This window comes from Saccoglossus kowalevskii, chromosome 19 (genome assembly GCF_978046115.1).
Source record: "Saccoglossus kowalevskii chromosome 19, keSacKowa6.1, whole genome shotgun sequence".
Classification (NCBI taxonomy): domain Eukaryota; kingdom Metazoa; phylum Hemichordata; class Enteropneusta; family Harrimaniidae; genus Saccoglossus; species Saccoglossus kowalevskii.
In genome coordinates, this window is record NC_140659.1 from 23,190,852 (window position 1) to 23,217,412 (window position 26,561).

Consider the following 26,561-nt stretch of genomic DNA (forward strand, 5'->3'; position numbering starts at 1 on the left):
GAGTGCTCCAATTTTTTTATGATAGTAGCAGTGCGACAAGGGCTACAAATTTCATCAAAAAAAACTTTAGCGGTCACGTGACTTTTTTTTTTAGAATTTTTTTAAATTTTGTTTTGCATCTCATTTGCATAATTTTCGACAAATCAACTAACCCTGAATAACTTTGAAAGATCATATGACATAGTATTTAATTCCAAAATATGGAAGTCCAGGCGAAAAGCCGTTTTTTATAAGAAGATTTTAGAATGTTTTTTCATATTTTTTTGTTCTTTTATATGGTCACGTGACCTCATTTTATAGACATAATTGCAATATCTCAAGCACTGTTACAGATAGGAACATGCAACCAGTGCAATATTGAAGTGATGGTACATGAAATTCTACTAACAAACAAGATGACCATATATGGTCATGTGACTTCATCAAATATGCATAAATGTAATAACTCAAGCACAGTTACAGACGGGAACATGCAGCCATTGCAATATTGAAGTGATGGTACATGAAATTTTACTAACAAACAAGATGACCATATATGGTCATGTGACCTCATTGAATATGCATAAATGTAATATATCAAGCACTGCAAGAGTTAGGGACATGCAACCTGTGCAATATCGAAGGTATGGGTCAAGAGATGTGGCTAACTAATGTGATGACCATATATGGTCATATGACTTCATTAAATATGCATAATTGAATTATCTCAAGCACTGTTACAGACATGAACATGCAACCTGTGCAAAATCGAAGCTGTGGGACATGAGATGTGAGTAACTAATGTGATGACCGTATATGGTCATGTGACGTCATTAAATATGCATAATTGTAATATCTCAAGCAGAATCACAGATAGAGACATGCAACCTATGCAATATCGAAGCTATGAGACAAGAGATGTGGCTAACTAATGTGATGACCATATATGGTCATGTAATTTCATCAAATATGCATAAATGTAATAACTCAAGCACTGTTACAGATAGGAACATGCAACCAGTGCAATATTGAAGCTATTGCACAACAGAAGTGACTAACACATCCGATGACCATATATGGTCATGTGACCTCATCAAATATGCATAAATGTTATATCTCAAGCACTGTTACAGATAGGAACATGCAACCAGTGCAATATTTAAGCTATTGCACAACAGAAGTCACTAACATATCCGATGACCATATATGGTCATGTGACCTCATCAAATAAGCATAAATGTAATAACTCAATCACTATTTCAGACGGGAACATGCAACAACCTGTGCAATATCGAATCTATGGAACAAGAGATGTGACTAACTAATGTGATGACCATATATGGTCATGTGACCTCATCAAATATGCATAAATGTTATATCTCAAGCACTGTTACAGATAGGAACATGCAACCAATGCAATATTGAAGTTATTGCACAACAGAGCTGACAAAAACATCAGATGACCATATATGGTCATGGGACATAATTAAATATGCGAGATTATAATACCTTAAGCGCTGTTACAGACAGGAACATGTAACATGTTTAGTATGAAGGCCATGCAATTTCCTTTAATATATTATTGTCAATGATGCTGATTTTGGAATGCTGCTAATATGTCAGTGGGCTCGAAACCCGACATTGCTGCAACGCAGCTATATTTATTATTATTATTCTTCCGCCTAAATTTTTGGTCACGCTTTATGTCAACACCGTTGGACCGATCAGTTCCATACTTGCCACAATGGTAAAGCTGTATGAGATCTGGTGCATATCCTAAGTTCAGACACATAGGTCACATGACCAGGCCGCCATCTTGGATTAAAGGCGAAATTTTCAATGCCGAATTGCGCACCTTTCTGAGGGTCTGAGTGCTCCAATTTTTTTATGATAGTAGCAGTGCGACAAGGGCTACAAATTTCATCAAAAAAAACTTTAGCGGTCACGTGACTAATTTTTTTCTAGAATTTTTTTAATTTTCTTTTGCATCTCATTTGCATAATTTTCGACTAATCAACTATCCCTGAATAACTTTGAAAGATCATATGACATAGTATTTAATTCCAAAATATGAAGTCCAGGCGATAAGCCGTTTTTTAGAAGAAGATTTTAGAATGTTTTTTCATATTTTTTTTGTTCTTTTATATGGTCACGTGACCTCATTTTATAGACATAATTGCAATATCTCAAGCACTGTTACAGATAGGAACATGCAACCAGTGCAATATTGAAGTGATGGTACATGAAATTCTACTAACAAACAAGATGACCATATATGGTCATGTGATCTCATTAAATATGCATAAATGTAATATATCAAGCACTGTTACAGATAGCGACATGCAACCTGTGCAATATCGAAGCTATAAGACACGAGATGTGACTAACTAATGTGATGACCATATATGGTCATGTGACTTCATCAAATATGCATAAATGTAATAACTCAAGAACAGTTACAGACGGGAACATGCAACCAGTGCAATATTGAAATGATGGTACATGAAATTTTACTAACAAACAAGATGACCATATATGGTCATGTGACCTCATTGAATATGATTAAATGTAATATATCAAGCACTGTAAGAGTTAGGGACATGCATCCTGTGCAATATCGAAGGTATGGGTCAAGAGATGTGACTAACTAATGTGATGACCATATATGGTCATGTGACTTCATTAAATATGCATAATTGAATTATCTCAAGCACTGTTACAGTTAGAAACATGCAACCTGTGCAATATCGAAGCTGTGAGACAAGAGATGTGACTAACTAATGTGATGACCATATATGGTCATGTAACTTCATCAAATATGCATACATGAAATAACTCAAGCACTGTTACAGACATGAACATGCAACCTGTGCAAAATCGAAGCTATGGGACATGAGATGTGAGTAACTAATGTGATGACCATATATGGTCATGTGACTTCAACAAATATGCATAAATGTAATAACTCAAGCACAGTTACAGACGGGAACATGCAACCAGTGCAATATTGTAGTGATGGTACATGAAATTTTACTAACAAACAAGATGACCATATATGGTCATGTGACCTCATTGAACATGCATAAATGTAATAACTCAAGCACAGTAAACAGACGGGAACATGCAACCTGTGCAATATCGAAGCTATGAGACAAGAGATGTGACTAACTAATGTGATGACCATATATGGTCATGTGACATCATCAAATATGCATCTCTAGCACTGTTACTGATAGAAACATACAACCAGTGCAATATTGAAGTTATTGCACAACAAAGGTGACTAACATATCCGATGACCATATATGGTCATATGACCTCATCAAATATGCATAAATGTAATAACTCCAGCACTGTTACAGATAGGAACATGCAACCAATGCCATATTGAAGTTACTGCACAACAGAGATGACAGCAATATCTGATGACCATATATGGTCATGTGACCTCATCAAACATGCATAAATATAATAACTCAATCACTGTCACATGCAACCTGTGCAATATCGAAACTATGGGACAAGAGATGTGAATAACTAATGTGATGACCATATATGGTCATGTGACCTCAACAAATATGCATAAATGTAATAACTCAAGCACTGTTACAGACAGGAACATGCAACTAGTGCAATATTGAAAGTCTTGCACAAGAGAGATGACTAACATATCTGATGCCCATACACGGTCATGTGACATCATTAAATATGCATAAATGTAATAACTCAAGCACTGTTACAGACGGGAACATGCAACCTGTGCAATATTGAATCTATGGAACAAGAGATGTGACTAACTAATGTGATGACCATATATGGTCATGTGACCTCGTCAAATATGCGTAAATGTTATATCTCAAGCACTGTTACAGATAGGAACATGCAACCAATGCAATATTGAAGTTATTGCACAACAGAGCTGACAAAAACATCCGATGACCATATATGGTCATGGGACATCATTAAATATGCACGACTGTAATACCTTAAACACTGTTACAGACAGGAACATGTAACATGTTTAGTATGAAGACCATGCAATTCCTTTAATATATTATTGTCAGTGTTGCTGATTTTGGAACGCTGCTAATAAGTCAGTGGGCTCGAAACCCGACATTGCTGCAACGCAGCTATATTTGTAATTTATTATTCATACCATTGGGTTCTAAAAACAATTACATTTGCAAGTAACGTGTCGCTGGATGCAGCAAGAACGCTAAATATTACCGGTACCAGAAAGAGGCCGCATATCAGTTTCAGTACCTCAACTATATTACTGTTCGATTACGTTCTTCTTTTGGAGTTTTCACAAGCTCACGAGTGTAGTTTTTCGTATAGTTCTAAACTTTAGTCAGTTGACAATGAACGATGTTAGACGAATTACATACTACGAAACGTTGCGTTATCTATAAGTCTACAAATTGAACTTGCTCAGTGACGCCTGATAAAATACAGCCAGGGTTCTCCCCAGAAAAAATGCATAGCGCCGGGGCTAATTTGCATAATAATTTGCATATCATTTACATATCTTTCCTTCATTGATTTAACAGAACTTATTTACAATTATGAATATTAGTGAGCTCAGTCACAGCGCAAATATTTTTATTAATGAAATCAACCATTATGTTTCACAATTTAGAAGAGTTTGAAACATTCTCGAAATACAAATGCTGCAGACTAAAAACAAATTATTGTTCAGGGTTCTCCACGGTTTGAAAATTAAACAGGGCGCGCCAATGTGAAGTGGGCGTGGCACATTTGTAACATGCATCATTGGCAAGGATGTTGAAAAATGGAAACCAAAAAATCTATTAATCTACATATTATTACATATGCATAATATATATTATGTACGTACAATCAGCTGATTTTAGCTGCACGATTCCTCAAGCGGCGACATCAGTTGTTTACAAGTAATGATCGCGTCCAGAAAAAAACGTAACAAGTTTGTTAATTTATTTTCCCAAATAGATACATACATGCTTTATTTAATTATTAGCAAAAATTTATATTTATGATTTATATTTACTTGGACGAAGCAAAATAAAATGTATGTCGCACAAACGTTCGTAATTGGTTCATTAAAAAACAACCAAGGTGATCAAACGAAATAAAATGTACACAATAGAAGATTTTCGATCTGCAGTTAACAGTTACTATCAAAAATAATAGAATTAGGTATAAAAAAACAAAATACATATTTAAAAGATTATTATAATTTTCATTCGAATCGAAAGTTTGTTGATGTTTGCTTCGTTGAAAACAGCTATGACCCGGAAACAGTTCATTTTACTGTGTGCACCCTGATACTATGTAACGATGCTTTTGATTGGCCAAAGCCACGCATTGACGCGAAAAACAACCAATCAGAATATTTGTTCCAAAAGAACACAAGTAAATTTATTTCTTCCACTTATGATGCGAGTTGAAAGCATGGCCGTTTTACCGGGGTTTTTAAATCGTGATTTAAAGAAAATTCAACTTTAAATAGTGACATTTAAATGTAAACATTTACATGTTCAAGCAAGCATTCGTGTGGACTTCTTGGTGATCAGCAATGTCTGTGATGGTACGTCGGCTGCGCTGGTCGTTTACCGATCATGCAAGTACATAGCTGCCCGGTTGCTGCCTTTGTTCCACTCGGCGGTGACGATGTTGCCGCTACCTAGTCACGGCGTGAACTTGGTTTTAACCATAGACCTTATGTTTAACAAATGGTTTTACCGATAACAATTTTATATATTTGACGTCACCCTGGCAGTAAAAATATGGGTACGGTAATGCACTTTTCTGGGCCACATGTTCATTTTTAATCGTGTTGAAAAAACTTGTAACTTTTTGTTTGGTGGTGTTATCACCTCACGGTGACCTGCTACGATAACAAACCGGAATTTTCACAATGAACCAATTACCCTGAGCACGATGAATCATCTTCGGAAGACAATGAGTGTTGGCCTGTTTTGGAAACAATTCTTTGTATGGGACCATGCAGGGCGCACAGGAAATATAACAGGGCGCTGACAATTTAAACAGGGCGTCAATTTCAGATAACAGGGCGCGGCGCCCTGTAAAAACCCCTCGTGGAGAACCCTGTTGTTGCAATTTAATTGTATTGTAAAACGTTGAAGGAAACGCATTCAAAACGTTAAGCCAGATTTACACGAATCTCATAATTTTATTCACTCCAAAAACATTCTCCTTCAAAAAATCGATCACGTAATTAATTGGCGTATTGTTGTAATTTATTATAAAATTCGTACCATCAACTTCTAAAACATTTACAATTACAGTAATGAGCGAACAAATAAAGCTTCAAAACGATCATCAAATTTACGACGTGACATAACTTACTTGGTCATGTTATACACCGGTTATAGCAATAATTCCTCAAAAAATGTTACTTCTTTTTTTTTGATATGAAATGTAAGTAAAATCCAACTTATTTTTATCGGGAGCGATTATTTTTGATCACTTGATCGCTTCAGTAAAAAAAAAAAACAGACCCGCCATGATGTTTGTAAAACATTAGCATGTGTCCTTTGACCCGATGGGTCAAGAATGCCATTAACCAATCAAAATGACGCATGGTAATGTCGGTAGAATCCGAAGTTTTCCGAATGGTCGTGATCATAAAAATTACATTGCGGAAGTAAAGCGACGTCGTAGCACGATGTGTTGGCATCGATTTCAATCAAAAACTGCATGATGGCTTTCGAAAGAGGTGATTTGCAATTTTTAAAAGGTAAAATAGGTCTTGAAAGAAGAGTTTTTACATGATTCGCAATGATAACAGTTCAAATGTATTTTACCAAATCACGCAATAAACACGTTTTTTTTTTTCTTGAGTAGCGTGAACTGATCGTGAACTCCGCTTTGACCATGTTATATCGAGGTGGAATTGATTTTGAAAGAATTTTAGCCTTCAATCTAAAGACTGTCTATCGCAGAAAGTATTTACTTACAAACAAAGAGGTGCTAATTTCACAAATTTGATTAGCCGCTACGTATTGTGCGACTAGGTCTATTGTTTATAAGTTATAATCCACGACTGGCAGGATGCGTGTCGGTCGGTATGTAATTGTAATAACAATCAGACAATAGTCCTCGTCGGAAGCGCTTCCGTGGTGGTCACTAATTTTGAGTGACGGTCGGGGCCGACCGGCGTGGCGAACAAAGCCTTTTCACATCTGATATTGGCATGTCAAATATAAAATCAAGCGCCGAGGTGGGAACACATAGCGCCGAGGTCCCAAGTAAAGCGCCGAGATTCACAAGTATAGCGCCGCGGACCTCGGCGCTAAAAAGCCCTGGGGAAAACCCTGACAGCTCAGTGGTCAAGCCACATAACAAATGAACAAATAATATTTGCAAGCGATCATCAAGGTTACATGTGAAGTTTTCCGAAAGGCAGTGATCATAAAAACATGGATGTGTTGGCATGCATATATTTCAGTTGCAAACTGCGTGACAGTTTTTGAACGAGGTGATTAGCCATTTTTAAAAGGTAAAAGACGAGTTGAATGAAGAGTTGACATCATTCACAATTATTACAGTTCAAATATATTTTACCAACTCATGCAACAAAGAATGTCAATTTTTTTGAGTGATATATCAGGGTGGAAGTTATTGTGACAGAATTTTAGCTTTCAATTTAAGGACTTTGTGTATTGTCAGAAAGTGTTTACAGTCAAACCTGTCTATAGCGGCCACCCAAGGGACTTTGAAATTTTGGCCTTTATAGACAGGTGGCCTTTCTATACAGGTTCAATAATTTATTCATGAATATTAATTAGGCACTGAATGTATTAAAACGGATCTCGCAACCCCATTTGACACACTATTACACCACTGTACACAGTATCCAAACACTTTATTACAAATAAAAATGTTGATTTTAAATTGTTATATGTAAACTAAAATCATTTCACAAAAAATCGATCATTGCACAATAATGAGTAGTATGAAAATTATTTGAAGATTTGTACAGTAAAGTTGATGTTCAGCAGCAGTTTGAGTCTCATTTCCTACTAAAGAAATCACTTTACATGAAATCACTCAGCTTGCTTTGCTTAGCTATTCTGAATTTCTTTGTTTCTTTAAATATCTATTGTGTCTGGTAACTGTTCTAATAAATCGGAATGTTTCTGGGCTATAGCAAATTCTTTCAAGGAGAAGGAAGAGGGACAGTTAGCAGTGCTTTATTGATCCCTACAACGTTACGTATACGGAAAGAACACTTATCTATTGTATCCTTCCAGTTACATGTACGTGACAACTTGAAAGTTTCCTCCCAAATCACAATTCCCTAAACATTTCGTTCATTTTTTTTCAAAAATGTTCTCGACCTACCTCACTTACGAAATGGTTGATCCCTAATCAAAACATTACTTTGCGCAATCGAAATCTGTGCGACTTCCATGTTATTGTACTGGTGCAACAATAGGAACATGTGAAATATGCCTGGCGGCTTTGGCCGGCCATGGAGGTAATAATGGGCCGGCGAACTGGGGTCAATTTAACATCATTGTTAAAAGCATCTATTGTTACATGTACCGAGGCAGTAGCGACCGAAAAAAAATTGTTGAACGAATTTAGTTTAGACAACGAGACGATACTGCACACACATTCCCTCGCAGTGATCGATACACACTAACGCAGGGCTAACGGAAACGACTCTTCTTTTTGACCCGAGTTATCATAACCCCGGAAAAACAAGAACGCACATGCGCAAGGCTAATTAGCATAATTTATTTGGATGGATAAACAGGCATGGCCGTTGCGTTGATTTTTTTACTTTTTGCTATCAGTTCCAGTTACATGCGTATTTATCGGTATTTATAGGAGTTCAAAGTGAATAAATATCGATACTAAATAACAAGTGAGCTGTTATGTTTTTTTTGTTGGTAATCAATTCGATCGGGGATTTACCGTCGGCATTCCGATTCACCCCAGCCACATGCATAGGGACCGTGACTGTGTCCTGGCGACTCACAACTTTTGCGGGTCGTCATCGTTGTGGTTGCTCGATTCATTAATTGAACAAAATTGTAAGTTATTCCAATGGTATACATATTTCAACAAAACATTAATGACAGCATGTTTTTTTATCAAGACACTTTCAAATTCGTAATTATGTTTTTGGCGTTCCATAGCCATCGGTACGGTGTGCTTGCCGTGGTAAACTGAATTATAAACAAGAATAAAACATAATTGCCGAAGCCATCGGTTGAATGAAAGGTGTGAAAACGTGCTAACTTTGTCCTTTGTGAGCTTATTAGCTAATTAGTTGTCTGAGGTGGAAGGCAGTAGTCTGCAAGACATCCGGGAACTATGTCCGTTATATGCAGTTCAACTGTTCACTGCGGCCGCTGAAGCGTGGCCGTTGGCCGCGTTAGGCAGGTTGCTGCTGTAAACAGGGTACTTTACATGTAAAATGCGTAGGGACTGTTCGGTTGTGACCGCTATAGGCAGGTGGCCGCTATATCCAGGTGGCCGTTAACACAGGTTTGACTGTACTTACAAATAATGAGGTGCTTATTTTATGAAATTGACTACCGGTAGTATTGTATACAAGCCGCTACCGCTATTTTCATCCACGACTGCCAGAATGCGTGCTGGTCGGTGCATGTTTTAATTAACAATTGGACAATTGTTCTGGTCGGAAGCATTTCCGTGGTTGTCGCTAATTCTGAGTACCGGGCGGGGCGACCACTGCTGACCAACGCGGGAAAATCTCTGGTAATGTATGTAATCAACAATAATAAACATGTACTTACCAACACCATCTTTGTAGTCTTCTCTGGTAGTATAGCAATACTTGGCATCTGCATCGCAAGGAATAGCTCTCATATTTTCATGCTTGCCCTTAATACCTCCACAGGAGTTGTAACCAACACCAACACACTGAAGACAGTCCAATGCATTAGCTAAAACAAATGCAAATTAATTCTGTAAAAGCTGTAAACTGAAATGGCTGATTTTATTATTCTAAAGCATTTGTAATAAACTTTATTTAACTAGGGAAATTAACATACTGTGAAATACTTTATTTTCGCTGGAATTAATTTTTGCTGAAAAGGCTTTTTGGACGTTTTGCTTGGAATTTATTTTCACTGATTTTTCATGAGTTTAATGTGAAATATAAGAAAAAAAGTATATTCGCTGGATTTTATTTTTACGGAATCATCCCTTCAGCGAAAATAGCGAAAATAAATTCCAAGCGAAAATAAAGTATTCTACAGTATAGCAAGTTTCTCTTATCTTCAGCTTGGGTGTCAAAAAAGATTACATACAAAACTAGACAAAATACTGGCAAAGCAAATACAAATTGAATCTAGTTTAAAATGCATCAACAAACTTCTTTATATATCTATGTTTAAAAATAGTGATACTATCAAATTGCCTAATTTCCTGTTCTAAACAATTTCATACACATGGGTAGATGTTTTTTTTAAACTACCTTAAAACTGCTGACAGTCAAGCAGACTTTTGAGCCATGTGAGACACTACATCCAAGCTAACTTTTAACATTATTTTGTACTTTTAATTAATTTGTATTAGTTGTGATCTTGTACTCAATCACAGGGGTCGAAATACTCTGGTGCACACTGCACTATGCACATAGATTATTAGCTAGTGCAAGTAAACTCAAAATATAATGTGAACGCTGTGCATGTAGAAATTAACACAACATTTTCTCATTATATTCACTAAGCCTAAATTAAGTTCAACAAATATTGTAAGGTAACTAAAAAAAAAGCAAATTCTTTCGTGTTCACATTGATCGAGAACCCGTAAATTTTATTATAACTTTAAAAGTGGTGCATTTCACAACAATTTAGTGCAGGTAAATTTCAAATTCAACATGCACACTGTGCATGCAAGGAAAAAATTCTATTTCAAGCCCTGAATCAGGATTAAAAACCACATTGCATGCCAAGATTTTAAATATTCTAGATGAAAAACAAATTACCTGCTGAGCGACAATTTCCTAGACACTTATACATGTAGCTCATGGACTACTGATTTCGGACTGTGGCTCAATTTAATACATGTTAAAAACTTATTTTAACAGATACATGTACTACAATTTAAGAAGATGCCTTTAGCCATAGGATTTGTAAAAAATAACTACCGGTAACACAAAAAGATTGTTATTCAAAATGATTATTGAAATTATTACAGCACATAATTCTAGCTGTCCTGACCTACATACTTAAACCCTTATCTGGTCAAGACAATATAACAGTACATGGCTTGGCAGGATAAGGGTTACAAGAACCGCTGTACACTACAGACAATGACAAAAAGGGAAGTATTTGAATAACAATATATAGTTGCCAGTGCTCCATGAGTGAAGGTACCAGTGACCTTTGAGCAGACTGTCCTTAAATTCTGCCCCGAGTGAAGCACCATAAAAAGAGACCTTGTTCTACATGTGTAAAATTTGATAGATTATCATAATTACATCAATAACACCATTGAATAACAAACACTCCGGGGATATCTAATTGAAAACTGAGAATGTACATGTAATTATACGAAATAGAAGAAGAAACTGCAAATTGTTTGGTTGATTATAGGGCACAGAGCTTCATTATTTGCTGTGCTGTGCTGTACTTTGCTTATTCCCCAGATAGCTAATTGAGCTACTGTGGAATACTTCATTTTCACTGGAATTAATTTTCACTGAAAAGGCTTTTTGAGCGTTTTGTATGGAATTTATTTTCACTGATTTTTGATGAGTTTAATGTGAAATATAGGAAAAAAAGTATATTCGCTGGATTTTATTTTCGCGGAATCATCCCTTCAGGGAAAATAGCGAAAATAAATTCCAAGCGAAAATAAAGTATTCTACAGTAAATTAAAGACTAGGGAATGAATAAATTCAACAACAGCATGTATTGTTTCATTCAAAAAACCAGTGAATTTAAAAACCTATTGAACATGTTGATAACATCAAATCAGCTAAAATTAAAATCAGTGTTTAACGATAGATAACTTTACAGAACATGTGAATGAAAAGCCCAGTCATGCAAGAATGACAATTCAATCATTAATCTAGATACCTCTGTATGTTACAAAAATCACAGCCCAAAGAACTACTAAATGATGGCTTTAAAAATTTTATACAAACGTTATTTATTTTTTAGAGATGGTGTTTCTGAAATATAATATTGATATCTTCTAAGGCCAGACTTTTTTTATTACTTGTTTCTCAAGTTTTTATACAGCAATTTTTTTGAGGAGGGCGAAAATAAAATAAAATTAATTCTTTTTTTTCATTAGATTTGTGTGCTTCTCAAAGACTTGTAAGTGAGATCATTGATCAGAGAGAAGAAATGAAATAAAATTGTATTCCATGTATAACCTTGTTTTTCATCTGCGCGAGACTTCGATACTTTGATCATGATACTCCCACGAAAATGCAACTTGGATTTGTTATGCAGCGGGCGGTAAAAAAATAAAGATAAAAATAATATTTTTTTAGCATTTTTTGCGCTTACAAGTCGGCAGGCGTGAGAAATTACGCTGAAATTAAATTTTATTTTTATTTCATTTTCGGCTCCTGTTCATTCAGCGGTTCCGTGAAACAGGGGATAATAAAAGTCTGGCCTAATGAACAAATAAAAACATCTTTAATTTTGTTCTAATGTGAATGGCCTTGGATCCATTATAAAATACTAGTGTTACCAAAGCACAAATGTTAGACAGGACCAAGCTTTCTTTGGATTTAATCACAGACCTGTCTATCACATTTTATCTCATCAATAGTTTACATACAGAGCCTCAACTGTAAAATTACATATTCTACTAGGGGCATTTATGAGAATCATGAAATCTTGACAAGTACAGACTAATACAATTCTAAAGATAGCTACTGCCTTCACAGACCTAACGTTTATGCTGCCATTTACGCTGGTATTATGGGACAGCTTTGGTTGCATTCTCATCTAATGAAATAGGGGTTAGAGTCACACCTTATTGATATGGTAAATATGTAGCATTCACAGTCAAGGGTACAAATTGTTGTAACTCAGAACCAGCTGAGCACAAACTACACAACTTACCTGTATAGAGTACTATGGAACAGAGTGTGGCAACTATTAAATATTTCATACTGGCACTAATTTATGAAATACCCTATAAAGATATAATAAAACGTAAGATTAATTTAGGGTCCTAGAGTTATTATAGAGAGAATAGTTTATATTATAGAGACATACCCTCTGAAAACAACATGCACCTTTTTTATGACATACAGCCATATCACAACTATCCCAGGCATGTATACCCAAAATTGCTTTTAGTGAACGATGATAGATCATTAAAATATGACTTATTTTAACGCTTCTCATTTATATAATCACATGACCTTTAATGAAGCAAATACAGTATTTTTTTTAAACTACAGATACATCTGTCATCTACATAAAGCACATATGAACTACTGTGGAATACTTTATTTTTGCTGGCTTTTTGGGTGTTTTGTATGGAATTTATTTTCACTGATTTCTGATGAGTTTAATGTGAAATATAGGAAAAAAAGTATATTCGCTGGATTTTATTTTCACGGAATCCTCCCTTCAGTGAAAATGGCAAAAATAACGTGTTCTACAGTAACAGAGCAAACATAGTCAAAATAATCTTCATCTGACAAGGGTCAAAACAAATTAACATGGATTGTCTAAATCCATTTGTTTACTTGTTTGAAGGAAATTGAGCACAAAGAATCTTTAATTTTCTCTCAAATATTTTACATTGCTTTACATCTATAGTCAATTGACAAGTCCAAATAACACTTGTGTAAAAAGGGAATACAGCACCGTGACACAAGTATAACGTAATGCTATAGAAACGATACGCTAAGACGATCTGTCACGCATTACAATACCATTAGCTACGTAATGAAAAGAAATGGGTCCAGGCAAGGTTTTTTCATTTCATTTCATTGAGCGGCAATCTCTCGCATAAATGTTACCGTCTCAATGTGTACATTGCTGAACATGGTCATAATGTGTCCTGTCATTTGTGTGTATGAAGTGTTTATGAAATAGGGGCTAGAGCTACCTCAGTAAAAGGTCACCTACTTATTTAGAGTCTCAACTCTCATTCACTGTCACATGCCCAGTAGTTACCGAGCGTAAGCAGTCAACTTGTACATTAATGGTATTGTCAAAATTAAAGCTAATATTAAGAAAATGTTGATAAATATTGATAAATGATTCTGACAAGACACTAGCAAACGCATTTGATACGAAAATATACACATATGCCACGGTAGATATAGTATAACTGCCGTTGGTAGTGTTGGGGCTTTTTCTGATCAGCATGTCATTGACTGTCGGCCATGTTGCCTGCATTTGTAGATTTAGCGGACACTTTCATATCGCCATTCACAGACAGAAGCTGCATGACTTTGGCCCCAGAGTAAATCATTACGTAAAGAGAATTGTAAACTCACCGATTTTACCGAACTTGCCGCTATTTGAATGCTGGTCAAAAAAAAACGAAGGTCACCATGTACCGGAATACTTAATCAGATCGGGTGAAAGTGTATGCGCAGATCGCTTGACGCAGGTATATATATACCACAATCCTTTGCGCGGGAGTGCGACAGACCCTGGCTAGTTAATACAGTTAATTTAGATATTGTGTACAAATTTAATTTCACATCCTTGCCACAAAACTGATTGATCTGTGATTTAACTGTTTTTAAATATATATAAATACAGTCAGGTGGGTTGCTTTTGATTATAGAATATAAACCGTTGATACAGCAAATATGTTGTATAACCACTCAACCTTGGTATATTGAAGCTCGTACTATGATACTACAGTCGTATGCGTGGAGGCGTGATTAGAATCCATAGAAATGAGAACATTATGTTTTTCAATATAAGTAGTGGCCTCTATGAAATTTTGTTTTTATCAAATACGAATAAAAAACAGTTGTTATTTGTGAAAACGTTGTAAAATCAACGGTGGTCGCCGCGCAGTGTATGTTCGAATTTAATGTAAATAAACAATGCATTTTACACGCGCTGTGTACGTCGCTATGAATCCCATCTCGAACAGGATGAGGCGTGGCGACCACCGCCGTTTAACTGACGCTTGGCCAAACAGGGGCGGATAAAGAATTTTAATTTATGGGGGGGGGGAGGCAAACTTTAAAATCGCCACACCAAGTTAATGATTTTTTTATATTATACAACAACAAATTGAATTCATTTTAAAACGGGGGGGGGGGGGTACGCCGTAAAAAACGTTACATATGTGTTACCCGAGAAGAATTCCGAGTTTAGCAAACACGTTATTCGGAGCAGAATTCCGAGTTTACCCGGAACAAAGTTTGAAACTAGTTTGTGAATTTAAAACAAATTATTTTATTTAAAAATTGTTCTCCAACATGTTTAAAACCTTATCTGTACACTTCATTTAATTTCAAAATATAACAACCATGGCACGACCGTGACTTTCTGGTGAACAAGTTTATCAAAATGTTCTGTGCCTTCAAGCCTTTAACGAGAATATACGAGAGCATACGAACAAATATGAATACTGGAAAATAGTTGTTTTTTTTAGTTGGAATTAATTTTCGCTGAAGAAAACATTTTGGATGTTTTGTATGAAGTTTATTTGAGTTTTAATGAGTTGAATGTAAAATATAGGGTAAAAAAGGTATATTCGCTAGATTTTATTTTCATTTAATTATCCCTTCAGCGAAAACAAATTATAAGCGAAAATAAAGTATTTTACAGTACTTTAATGAAATAGAATATCGAAAACAAATAAAATAACAGACAACAACAAGACAATTTGTTTATGATATATTATTTAACACAGTCCTAGATTTGGGATGAATATTTCTGTGATGAGCGTACTAGTGCGTCAATGTCCCCTTCACTTTGTGTTTAAAAATATAAATACACATGGTGGAGGCCCGACTCTCTGCTGACAGACTGATCACAGTCACGTGACAGACTCATGACAGATTCATGACTAATTACAAAACACATCGGTAGTGAACTAAACTTATACAAACAGGAATAATCTTCATATTGCGATGTTAACAGTCAATGGCTATTAATAAAATATGATATTAGATCACAATAAATGTATATTTTGACAAAACCATAAATTGGCAACTTTTATAACAACTTTTAAAACGATTTACCTGTACTAATATTTATTTCATTTCAAAGATGGCGTCACATTCATTTTAAAATCACACAAGTAATATCTACATATTCATGTCAGGTCTACAAACTGCCCATAAAACAATGAGTGGTGATAACAGTCACGTATGCTTCGTGGGGTTGTGTATTAGACTAAAAAATTATTCCACCATCGGAGGGCACAAATCATAAGACGTCGAGTCGACATACAAATGATGTCTGCTCATGCGCAATCATACACGTAACACAAGCTACTAGTATATACATGTGATGTGTTGTTATATCTTGATTTTTTTTCTGGGAAATGTATTTGTTGAGAACCGAGCTTGCACAATGATTTCAAAACGTCCGAGTGTCAATAATTTCAGCTCAAAACACAAATATAGCAAATACAAAAATAGTCAAAAACGCGGCGAACGCTGAAATTTGAAGTGTAGTAGATCCGTTGTCACGATTACAGCCATCTTGTTGACAAGAAGAGTAACAGGTGTTCAGTGCTTCGCCATTTTCTTCACCGAGATCACAGTAGTTACCGCGAGACACGAGACTGCAACCACGCTCATACGCAACGTGGGTGTCTGCAAGCAAAACACATCAATATATTACGGTCATATGACAGTTTCATTCGATGAAATTACGGCGTATCGCATTTACAGTAGTACTGTTATAGTTTTCGGGGGCTCGACAATTAGTGAATGACAAAAACATGTATATAAACCCTGCAAACACAGATGTTACAGTCATGACAACTTATGTTACTTTGGGCAGATTTTAAAGATTTCTACTGTTATTACTAGTAATTGTTGCCCAGGATAGTACCTGGTGCACTTCACTCATTTATGGTATTTGTGATTCACCAACACAATATTCCCAACAGAAGATTCATTTAAAATATAATTACCATGGGAGAGTTACAAAATAACAAAATTACAATACAAAATACATTGATTTACTGGTACGTACTACTAATCCCAATTGTACGCGCATTTGTTCATTTAAAAACGCAAACTAGTCTGTATGGTCATATAATGTCATTCTAATTATCGTTGAAGATGCGATACGCGATGAAGATTAAGACTTTTCGTAAACACGCCATGCTGGTTACACATGCTATGATAGTTAATTAACTGGTCAACATGAATGAGCGTGTTAGTTTATAAATTAAATTTGTTGTTTTTAAAATCAAGAATCACTTTTAAGAAACATTTGAGCTTCAAAGTGTCCCCTGTTTAGAGAAAGTCCATACTGAAGTAACTAAATCGAATGTCATGCGTTCACTTACATCTGCCTTCTTCTCTATCTTCTCTTGCTACAAAGCACCATTCGAACTCAGGAGGGCAGGGCATAGCCCCCATCTCGTCTTCTCGCCCCCATCTACCACCGCAGTCATTATAACCTACTCCAACACATTGTAGGCAATCCAAACTTTCAACTAGACAAAAACAAAAATACAAGTTTAAACACTGCGACGTGAGAGAAGAATAGCGCCCCTAGTGGCACGTCCCGGTTTTACAGTCACTCAATGATTGATTGAGGGCGTAACATGGCATTGATAAGATCGACCTCGCCAAGCATAGACCGAACATTACAAATACCATACATACTAGGCTGTCACCACAGTGACGAACTTTCACCTAGGTTACACAATCTCGAAATAGAGTAACACTCATTATCCAGACATTTAGTCGGTACAAGATTGTACCTGATTGGCTACCCAACCCTAACACCTAACTGTTAGACTAATCAGAGATACTGTTACTTACAAGATTGTACCTGATTGGCTACCCAACCCTAACACCCAACTGTTACCCCAATCAGAGATATTGTTTGTTGACAGTTTGTATATACTAGTATACTTCGACTCAACAGCGCACACATATAAAATATCGTTGAGAAATGCCTCATTGTTGTTGGTGGTGTGGCTAAATTTGTCATAATTCGTTACCGGAGTGATATAATAATTATTTTTTTTTTCTAAAAAAAAAAATATCTCGTGTCGCTTTATGCATAATAGTTTGTCAACATAATGTTATTTCAGCTCCTACCCTAGTCACCGGCAGAGATAATGGTCAGTCCCTGAGACGATATCAGGCAGATGGTATATTAGGGAAATATAATATGGCAGATAATTCAAGATTGTTAACCATACTAACCTGTATGATGGGTAATAACAGCGAATATAACTAATCCTATGGCAACTTTTAACTTCATGTTGAAAATTGTTGATTAACTTGGATAAACTATATAAATAAAATAATATAAGAAATGTATATGAATAATTAGCATATCATAGTATTATTAATAGCCACAGAAAAGGTGCTTATTGGATTCACAAACAGTGGACTCACAGTCCGCCATCAACGTCCGCATCAGAGTGTATACGGTCAATTAACAATGAGTATGAGTAACAATATTTTCGATCTCCCCAATTTAAACCAACAGACAAACACCCCGAATAAGACAATGAAATACTGTTTTTCCGCTCAAAATGAATATTATAACTCTAGATTTTTTCTGAATTCCGAAGACATTTGATAGTAATTGGACAATTAGAGCGAATCTAGAAGACAAGTGGAAGCAGTGAGCTAGGCAATTATAATTTAGAATACTACACAGCAGCTACCCAACGCTCTATTGTGCCCATTCTTGTCACTTGTGGTCTTTTCAGCTTAATTCAATTTTAATTACTTTTTTTTCACGATATTACTGTGCCGACAAATTAAAAAAAAAGTCACGAAAGTCCAAAATCTCACAGAAAAAGAGCCATAGATGACGATAATAGGCACACGCGGAGCTATAGTCCCACAACTGTCATACAGCGAGCTCGGTGATTGGCCAATTTCTTAACTAAGTCAGTGTAAAGTGTTATTATTTTCACGTCATTCGATTGGCTGTGAAACAACCTTGATCGTATGTTATTCACATTAAAGTTCCATTCCAAAAGGGAAGACCACATGAAATCGTTTTCATTACGTCAAATAGTCAAATTTCTCAAGTGATACAGTTTAAAAGATAAAAACAAATATTATTTGCACGTGACCATTGGAACAATATTTCGGATCAAAACCAACACGTGTAGAATCAGTTTATGTGTACAGGGTTGACACGTTTGATTGGTTGATCGGTTCATTGTGTCATGTACGAGTAACCCCTACGACTGCAATTTGTCATTTTCTAAGGGGTGAACCAATATTTCTGTTGGGCTATCTTAGTGACAATTGGGGATGGGTGTTTCCCCATTTTTTTGTGCACAGATTGCACCGAACTTTATTTTCTTGTCATTTCGGCATACTGTTTTGATACGAAGAAAACGGCCGGTCCCTCAGCGAGTTAGAAAGTTGTACCTATTTCGGGACGTTGTTCGGTTCAGCACACGTCATTAGAGTGTTTGCCAAGCGTCAATTAGGGTGGTTCTGAAGATAAATATGTATGAACTAATACACGATGTTCATTTCATGCTAAATACATATTTCTCTGTCGTAAATTGCAAAACTTCTGTTGAAAATGTAACTCTAATGTAAAGAAAGCGCGATTTTATATCGCGTATTTACACATTACTTGACCCAATAGTTCGTCGCGTCGACTGACATTGATAACAAACGAGGTCATTTATAACAAATTTTATCACAATTCTAAATAACGAGAAGCCAAATCACCAACCCAACTTCCATCGGCTTATCGGTGACAGTTATCAATTTGCTTCGGGCTTGTGGACCGTAGGTCAGAGTCACCGCTACAGCGCGAGCCAGGGCAATAAAAATAATATATGGGGTATTAGGTATTATTATATCTTGAACATTGAAGACAACACATTCAACAGAAAGTCAAAGCTTATTTATAATGCACCTTGAAGCTCGTAAAGCTACTGACGTCACTCCACTACACTGAAAAGTAGGTAACATGCACACATGGCTTTGTTTCACAATCTCTCAAATCGACCTCGGTATTTGGTGAGTTGCGATCACGAGGTCAAAGGCATCCCGTACTAAATCAACCTTACTATAACTTTTTGCCAGAATCACAAAACACTTGTACCGGTTTGCAGATTTACAGTAATATTGGCGATCGTCTATATTTGTATAGAAAGAAGTGGGTTAATTAATGTTTTCCAGGCCAGTTCTATTGAAAAGCCGGATCGCCTCGACATCGTTCGGCAAATCGTGTCATTCGATCGCCTTCAATGATGAAGCCCGTACACTCATATCACTTTAAACAATATTCCCAACATCTAAGTATATGAAATAACATTGGTTATAAGGCCAAAGTCATTCATATGCCGACCACCTGTTAAGCTTTTCGTCGAGCGGTTGTTAGCATTTTGCATAAGTTATAGCCGCATGAATACTATCAACAGTTTATTAAAATTATACAGTGTTTTGACAAATTTCTGAATCATAAACTGTCTCTGTAGAGATTACGTACATAATTGGTAATACTACTCACCTCAGTGTTGGAGTAACTTGTAATAAAATGGCAACACGCTCAAGGGAGGTCACCCACAAATATGATTAGAATTTTCCACTCTTATCAACTTTATCAAGTTTAAACATTAACATCAGTATGCCAGATAATAAGTTCTCGCGAGATCTTGAGTGTCACGGTTGGCCTGTAAGCACAATCACAGTGACATATGAGGAACAGTTCAATTGAACAAATTGAACAAATCAGCGGGCGGGGGAGAAAACTGCGAAACTTGTAAATACAAGAAAAAGTACTCCGAGTATGTTCAAAATTACAAAATACACTACTTCGGCAGAGAACATAAACAGGGTCACCATCATCATCAAATTCTGCCAACAGTACCATTATTTCAGTATGGCCGTCTGGCAGACATATTTGTCAAATCAATCAAACGGAATCAAACAACAACACTTGTAATGAACTCATGAAAAACATTATTGGATGATATAGTATCTCAAATTGCTTACGAACATAACAATGTTTACTTACGTGAATTTCTTTTTTTAAATATTTTTCAATAGCAATAACAAGTACATTATATTGTATTACTAAGGCCAGACTTTTATTATCCCTTGTTTCGCGAACGCACTGAATATACAGGAGCCTAAAATGAAATAAAAATAAAATTTATTTTCAGCGTAATTTCTCGCGCCCGCCGACTTGTAAGCGCATAAAAATGCTAAAAAAATATTATTTTTATCTTCATTTTTTTACCGTCCGCCGCAAAACAAATCCAAGTTGCATTTTTGTGGGAGTATCATGATCAAAGTATCGAAGTCTCGCGCAGATGAGAAACAAGGTTATACATGGAATAAAATTTTATTTCATTTCTTCTCTTCGATAAATGATCTCACTTACAATTCTGTGAGAATCACACAAATCTAATGGAAAAAAAGAATTAATTTTATTTTTTTTCCGCCCTCCTCAAAAAATTGCCTTATAAAAACTTGAGAAACAGAGAATAAAAAAAGTCTGGCCTAATTTCGTTGAAAATTTAAACGTCAAGGTATGTAGTTTTAGGAACAGTGTTGTTTCAAATATATTTAAAATGTTAATGGACGACTAGCAGTCATATTGCTTAACGAGAAAACAGTTGTGTTTTGTTGGCATTATTATAATACACGTTGTAAGGGTTTGTAACCGATGTCCTCTTGCACATATACTGATGAAAATATTGCAATAGAAACGGGGCTAGAAAATGATTCCAAATATAGAATATTAAAATGTACCAACAATCGTTATAAACTAGAAGACCAGTAACCATAACATAAACCAGTGACATAACGACCATTTGAAATGGAATCCAAGCAGACATTCAAATGAGACATGCACACCTGTAAGGCGCAATCGTTTTATGGCGTGTCAGCCTCGCTTTTAACGATAATCTATATTTAGCAGATATTTGCTGAACTATTATTAGAATCAGCGTTAATAGCATCACAATTTGGGTTACAAAAATAAATGATTTTTTTAAAATTTGTAATTATGTTGATTTACTGTATATACCTGTTTGGTGCGTGTTTGTGTCTATGATTAGTCATTTACTTGTGGTATTTCAGATAATTAGATTTTCATGAAAATGGCATTTTTAGGTCACCATGTTTCATGTCAGTATAATTTTGGACTATGGAGACAGCATCTTATATTAGTTTAAATTTGTAATCGATGTTTTGTTAATTTTCATCAAGATTTCTTGCTGGAAGGAGGAACTGTTCAGGAATATTTTGTGAATTGTGATAGTCGAAGGGTTAAAGCGGGGGAGTCGTCACTTGCGCATGCGTCAAATGGCCATAGCGTGTCATTGTTTACAAACAAGCGTCTACCCATGAGCCTTTGCGTTTTTAGCGTGTGTTGTTATCGTCGCTTGGGACTCAATTCCCGCGCGTGCTCAGGTGACGACCCTCTCGCTTTAATATCAAGCTTTCATGGAAATGGAGGCCTTTGGTCATGATCCATAATATACCGACAGGGACGCTCTTTAGAAACGCAATTCTATTATTTGGTTCGTTGCCCGCTGAGAACCAAAATAAAAACAGTGTTCATGAAAGTTATTGAATTTTTTTACTTGTACGATGGGTTCAGTTGTACCTACATGTATTACAATGCAAAGAAGCTGCTCGATAAAAACGTCTGATTGTGGGAATGGGGAATTCATGTACATTGTAGTACGGAAAGGAGGAGTGGAAAATTGAAAAGGATGGTAATGTGAGGGTACTTTCTGAATAAAGCAGAATGTGTACAGCCGAATAGCTTCTGGGATACCATAATTCAATTCAATGATGTTAAAATGAGCATGCTCATACTGCTGGTGTAAACTGTCTTGCATCGACCGGCCATCCCGGCCACTCATAACCGGCCCACGGAACGTTGAGGCTTCGGCTGAATAAATGGTTCTTGGCTGGCGAAGATGACTGTCTAGGTGATAGAGATTTACGTGTCACACCACAAATATATTCTCTGTGTTAAACGATTCGAGGAAATGAAATACAAGTGCATTCTTATCGGTGCCATCACTATAAAGATAATACTCAACTCAAACCGTTCTGATAACCCACCTGTGTTAGTACACCGCTAAATAAACTTTTGATCGTTGGCTTCGATGGATTCTTACACAATAATACGAAACGCTGTCTTTAGTGTGGTTCAAATAACTCGTGAACGAAGAATAATATCTAGCACGTATGGCCTGTACTTACCACAGGACTCTGAACAACTGTTACAAAGCCCACATTTATGTAAGCTTTATATAGGTTGGATGATTGATCTTCATAAATGTAATGGTAGTTATACATATTTATTAGTTTCACGTACATTGAATGGTGTTTTGATTCCAGTCTAAACTCTTTTGAAAGTGTGTTAAATAGATGGATGAAGTAATGTCTTTCGTCTGTGTAGTTGGTCATCATTTAGAAAAAAAATCTCCCAAAAGCACGATTTGTATCAAGTGTTTATTGCTTTGTCGCCAATTGGCGTTATTAATTAGGTCATGATGTTGGTAGACGGAATATGCTCTTCCCAGCACAGAGTTTTTGGCTTTGTTCGCCTTCCCAGTTCAATTTCTTCAAGTTAATTATGATTACATATCTGTCATTTAAGCAAGTGGCATGCGCCACTATTATTACTATCGAGACAACCCTATTTCATTCTGACTAGCGTGCACGCTTGGAATGATTGCGAAAACAGAAATAAGCGAGAATATGGCGATATTCAAAAACTGAAAACTCATAATACACATTTTGCGAATAAGCATTTTAACACTGACAGAGGCAGTCTAGGCGAACACCAACCAATTCTTTCACAGAATCAATTATTCGCATTGGCTATTATGCGTTTTTGCAATTCTCGCGTGATCATCGTTGCATACCACACCATACGGCATGCCCTCATCTTATGAATCCCCGATTACACCTGATGTAGCCAACAAAACTATAATATTGATGTGACAGGAAATGCGGTACCTTAAATTAGAAGTTGAGTGACCCCACATCTGACGAGATGTCGCTTGGTATTTACTTAACATGTAGGCGTGGAGACGAATCTATGTATTATTATTTAAAGTTTATTCCGTTCATTGGGGAAGTGTGATCATGACGTACCGTTTAGTCAGGGTGACCACGCTTACACTAAATATAACATTGTACATCCATGAGGGTAGATATCTAATCAGACCATGCGTTTTACTTGGGTTGAATACACACTTTGTCGTGTATTTCGGACATGCAGCGTCCGGCTTCGCTCAGAGTGAGAGTGTGTACTCGATGCCATGTATTCGTTAACTCATATGACAAACGCATATAAAAAAAACCCTGACATGGTGTCTTTTGATCAATACACAGAAAAGCCATTGGAAAACAACCAAACTATACCAGTTTTAATCATGTGACCCATTGCATGTTTGTTCCTGTAAATCCACAAGTTTCTTTATGCTAATTGTAAACCGGTCACACGAATGACGAAAAATTGTCATTCCAGCTCAGCAGCCAATCAGCGACGGCGTTACGGTTAGATGACAATTTCGGTTTCAAATACCCCGGCTTAGTGTTCTATGTTCTTCGCGTAATTAGGTGTTCGTATGCAAGGGATTTTTCCACACTAAAACGACGAATTCGGCCGAATTTTGTTATCGGTTGGCTTAATATAAGCCTAACGAATCGTATTTCTGTGAAAGATTGGCATTTTTATCCTGATTTGTAGGAATCTGAAAAACGCGTTTCACAACTTGTCTCATATTTAGTTTTATACCGCATTCAAGATGGCGGCCCCAATATAGTAAATATCGCATTTATTTTAATATCACGTGTGCGTCAGCTGACTATGTGTAATTCCTACAGTCCATATGCAATGTGTAAGCGTTACAGAATAACTGTGATATAGTTTGTAAAACAGCAGTCTTAGCTACATAAATTTGGTAAATCAGACTCTGTACCTTCACTAAAATTGAACAGCTTTTAGTCATGCTGCAACATCTGGAGCTGAGGAGGAGATAGAGTTCTTATTCTCGAGCAAATAACGATACATCTTTTGTATTTCTATAAATAAACATTGATTCTGCACTGTAAACTGGCAATGTGATGACTCTTTCAATTTAGTGTGTTTACACACTTTTGTGCAAGTGTTTCTTATACTAAACCAATCTAGTTATTTACACCATTCAGCACTGTGTAAACGAGCATATACCGTAACACACCTTTATGCAAGTGAATAAACTATTCACAAAAATACAATAATTGAATGTCAAATTTACTTGCCCTTCCTCCTACATTAATGAATTTGTTCCTTAAGTGATTGCAAGTATGGCCCGGCTGTCCAAAACTCACAAATTACTAATTATAAAAATCTCAAGTGTTGCCACTCCTTATAAAGAGAAATGACTAGTTTTTTCACTGATCATTTAATGTCAGTCATTATAAGCAGCAACCACACAACTCATAACATACAGTAATGACAATACAACCACAATGTATTTAAAAATCAGTTCCCAATAATTTACTTTATTTCAAAATACACCTTAATGGCCCATTGTTATTGACAGACAACTCGCAATGTTGCATATTGTAAAATACTTTATTTAGCTTGAATTAATTTTTGCTGAACAGACTTTTTGGATGTTTTGTATGGAATTTATTTTCACTGCTTTTTGACGAGTTGAATAAAGGGAAAAAAGTATATTCGCTCGATTTTATTTTCAGACTCATTCCTTTAGCGAAAATAACTAAAATTAATTCCAAGCAAAAATAAAGCATTTTACAGTAGTCTGAAACACCTTCAAACATTTGAAAAACCGAGTTTTTTTCTTTTCAGATTTAGTTTATAGTAACAATGATATAGCAATGTGTGACACAGAATGTTTAACACGCTAGTGTTTGATCTTACAAGAGGCGAACTTTTGTGATTTGCTGACAATTGAAAGCGAGTCCATTCATCAGAGCACCTCAATTGTACATAGTTCGAAACGAAAGCATCACAGAGCGCAGTGAGTGATGATCAAGATTATCGCCACATTTAAAATGCATGTATTGTAAAACCATTTATTTTCTCCGACATTTAATGTCACTATTTTGATGTTTTGAGCATATTCAGTTTTAATTTCACAAATTTGTTAAGAAAACAATGTGTTTTATTATATTTTACACGTTCACATTGATTCGATTTTGTGGATTTTACTTATCAGCGAAAATAGTGAAATTAAAACCCAATGAATAATTAATGCATTTATAGTATTAATGTCTGAGATGAACACAAACCAGTTCACAGACTCACTAATTTACATTGGAATTACCAGAAATGTAAAATTTGGGATCATATCACATTTCCTGAGAGGTCTTCATTGCATATCACAAACTTGAATACTATAATCCTTGCTGGAGTAAATCTATTTGAAAAACAATGTTAGTGTTCTTGAACCAACAATAGCGAATTTAACTCTCAGCACACATTAGTATA

At 35.9% G+C, this 26,561-nt stretch overlaps 2 protein-coding genes across 2 annotated transcripts in view; both read right to left on the reverse strand.

The window, feature by feature from the left end:
• Positions 1 to 14,544, reverse strand: part of LOC102806893 (uncharacterized) — a 78,974-nt gene extending 64,430 nt beyond the window's left edge. Inside the window, exons 1-3 of the mRNA XM_085494034.1 lie at positions 14,444 to 14,544; positions 13,050 to 13,122; positions 9,756 to 9,905 (exon numbers count right to left, since the gene is read on the reverse strand). Coding sequence (XP_085350160.1) covers positions 9,756 to 9,905; positions 13,050 to 13,098 — 199 coding nt within the window. The 5' untranslated portion in view covers positions 13,099 to 13,122; positions 14,444 to 14,544. The remainder of the gene's footprint in view (positions 1 to 9,755; positions 9,906 to 13,049; positions 13,123 to 14,443) is intronic.
• Positions 14,545 to 16,151: 1,607 nt separating this feature from the next.
• Positions 16,152 to 21,222, reverse strand: LOC100376919 (uncharacterized). The gene is made up of 5 exons (XM_006814437.3): positions 21,108 to 21,222; positions 20,601 to 20,763; positions 18,311 to 18,397; positions 17,440 to 17,589; positions 16,152 to 16,735 (listed from the first exon to the last, which is right to left on the reverse strand). Exons 3-5 carry the CDS (start codon positions 18,366 to 18,368, stop codon positions 16,527 to 16,529), a joined length of 417 nt encoding a protein of 138 aa, XP_006814500.2. The 5' UTR covers positions 18,369 to 18,397; positions 20,601 to 20,763; positions 21,108 to 21,222; the 3' UTR covers positions 16,152 to 16,526.
• Between the last annotated feature and the right edge of the window lie 5,339 nt (positions 21,223 to 26,561).

What these genes read in the sequence shown, in the direction of transcription:
- LOC100376919 (XM_006814437.3), bottom strand. Translation starts at nt 18,368, where the DNA reads ATGAAGTTAAAAGTTGCCATAGGATTAGTTATATTCGCTGTTATTACC. An exon ending in TGTTATTACCCATCATACAG is followed by an intron (nt 17,590 to 18,310) that starts GTTAGTATGGTT and finishes GTTTTTGTCTAG; the next exon opens with TTGAAAGTTTGGATTGCCTA. An exon ending in AGATAGAGAAGAAGGCAGAT is followed by an intron (nt 16,736 to 17,439) that starts GTAAGTGAACGC and finishes TTTTGCTTGCAG; the next exon opens with ACACCCACGTTGCGTATGAG.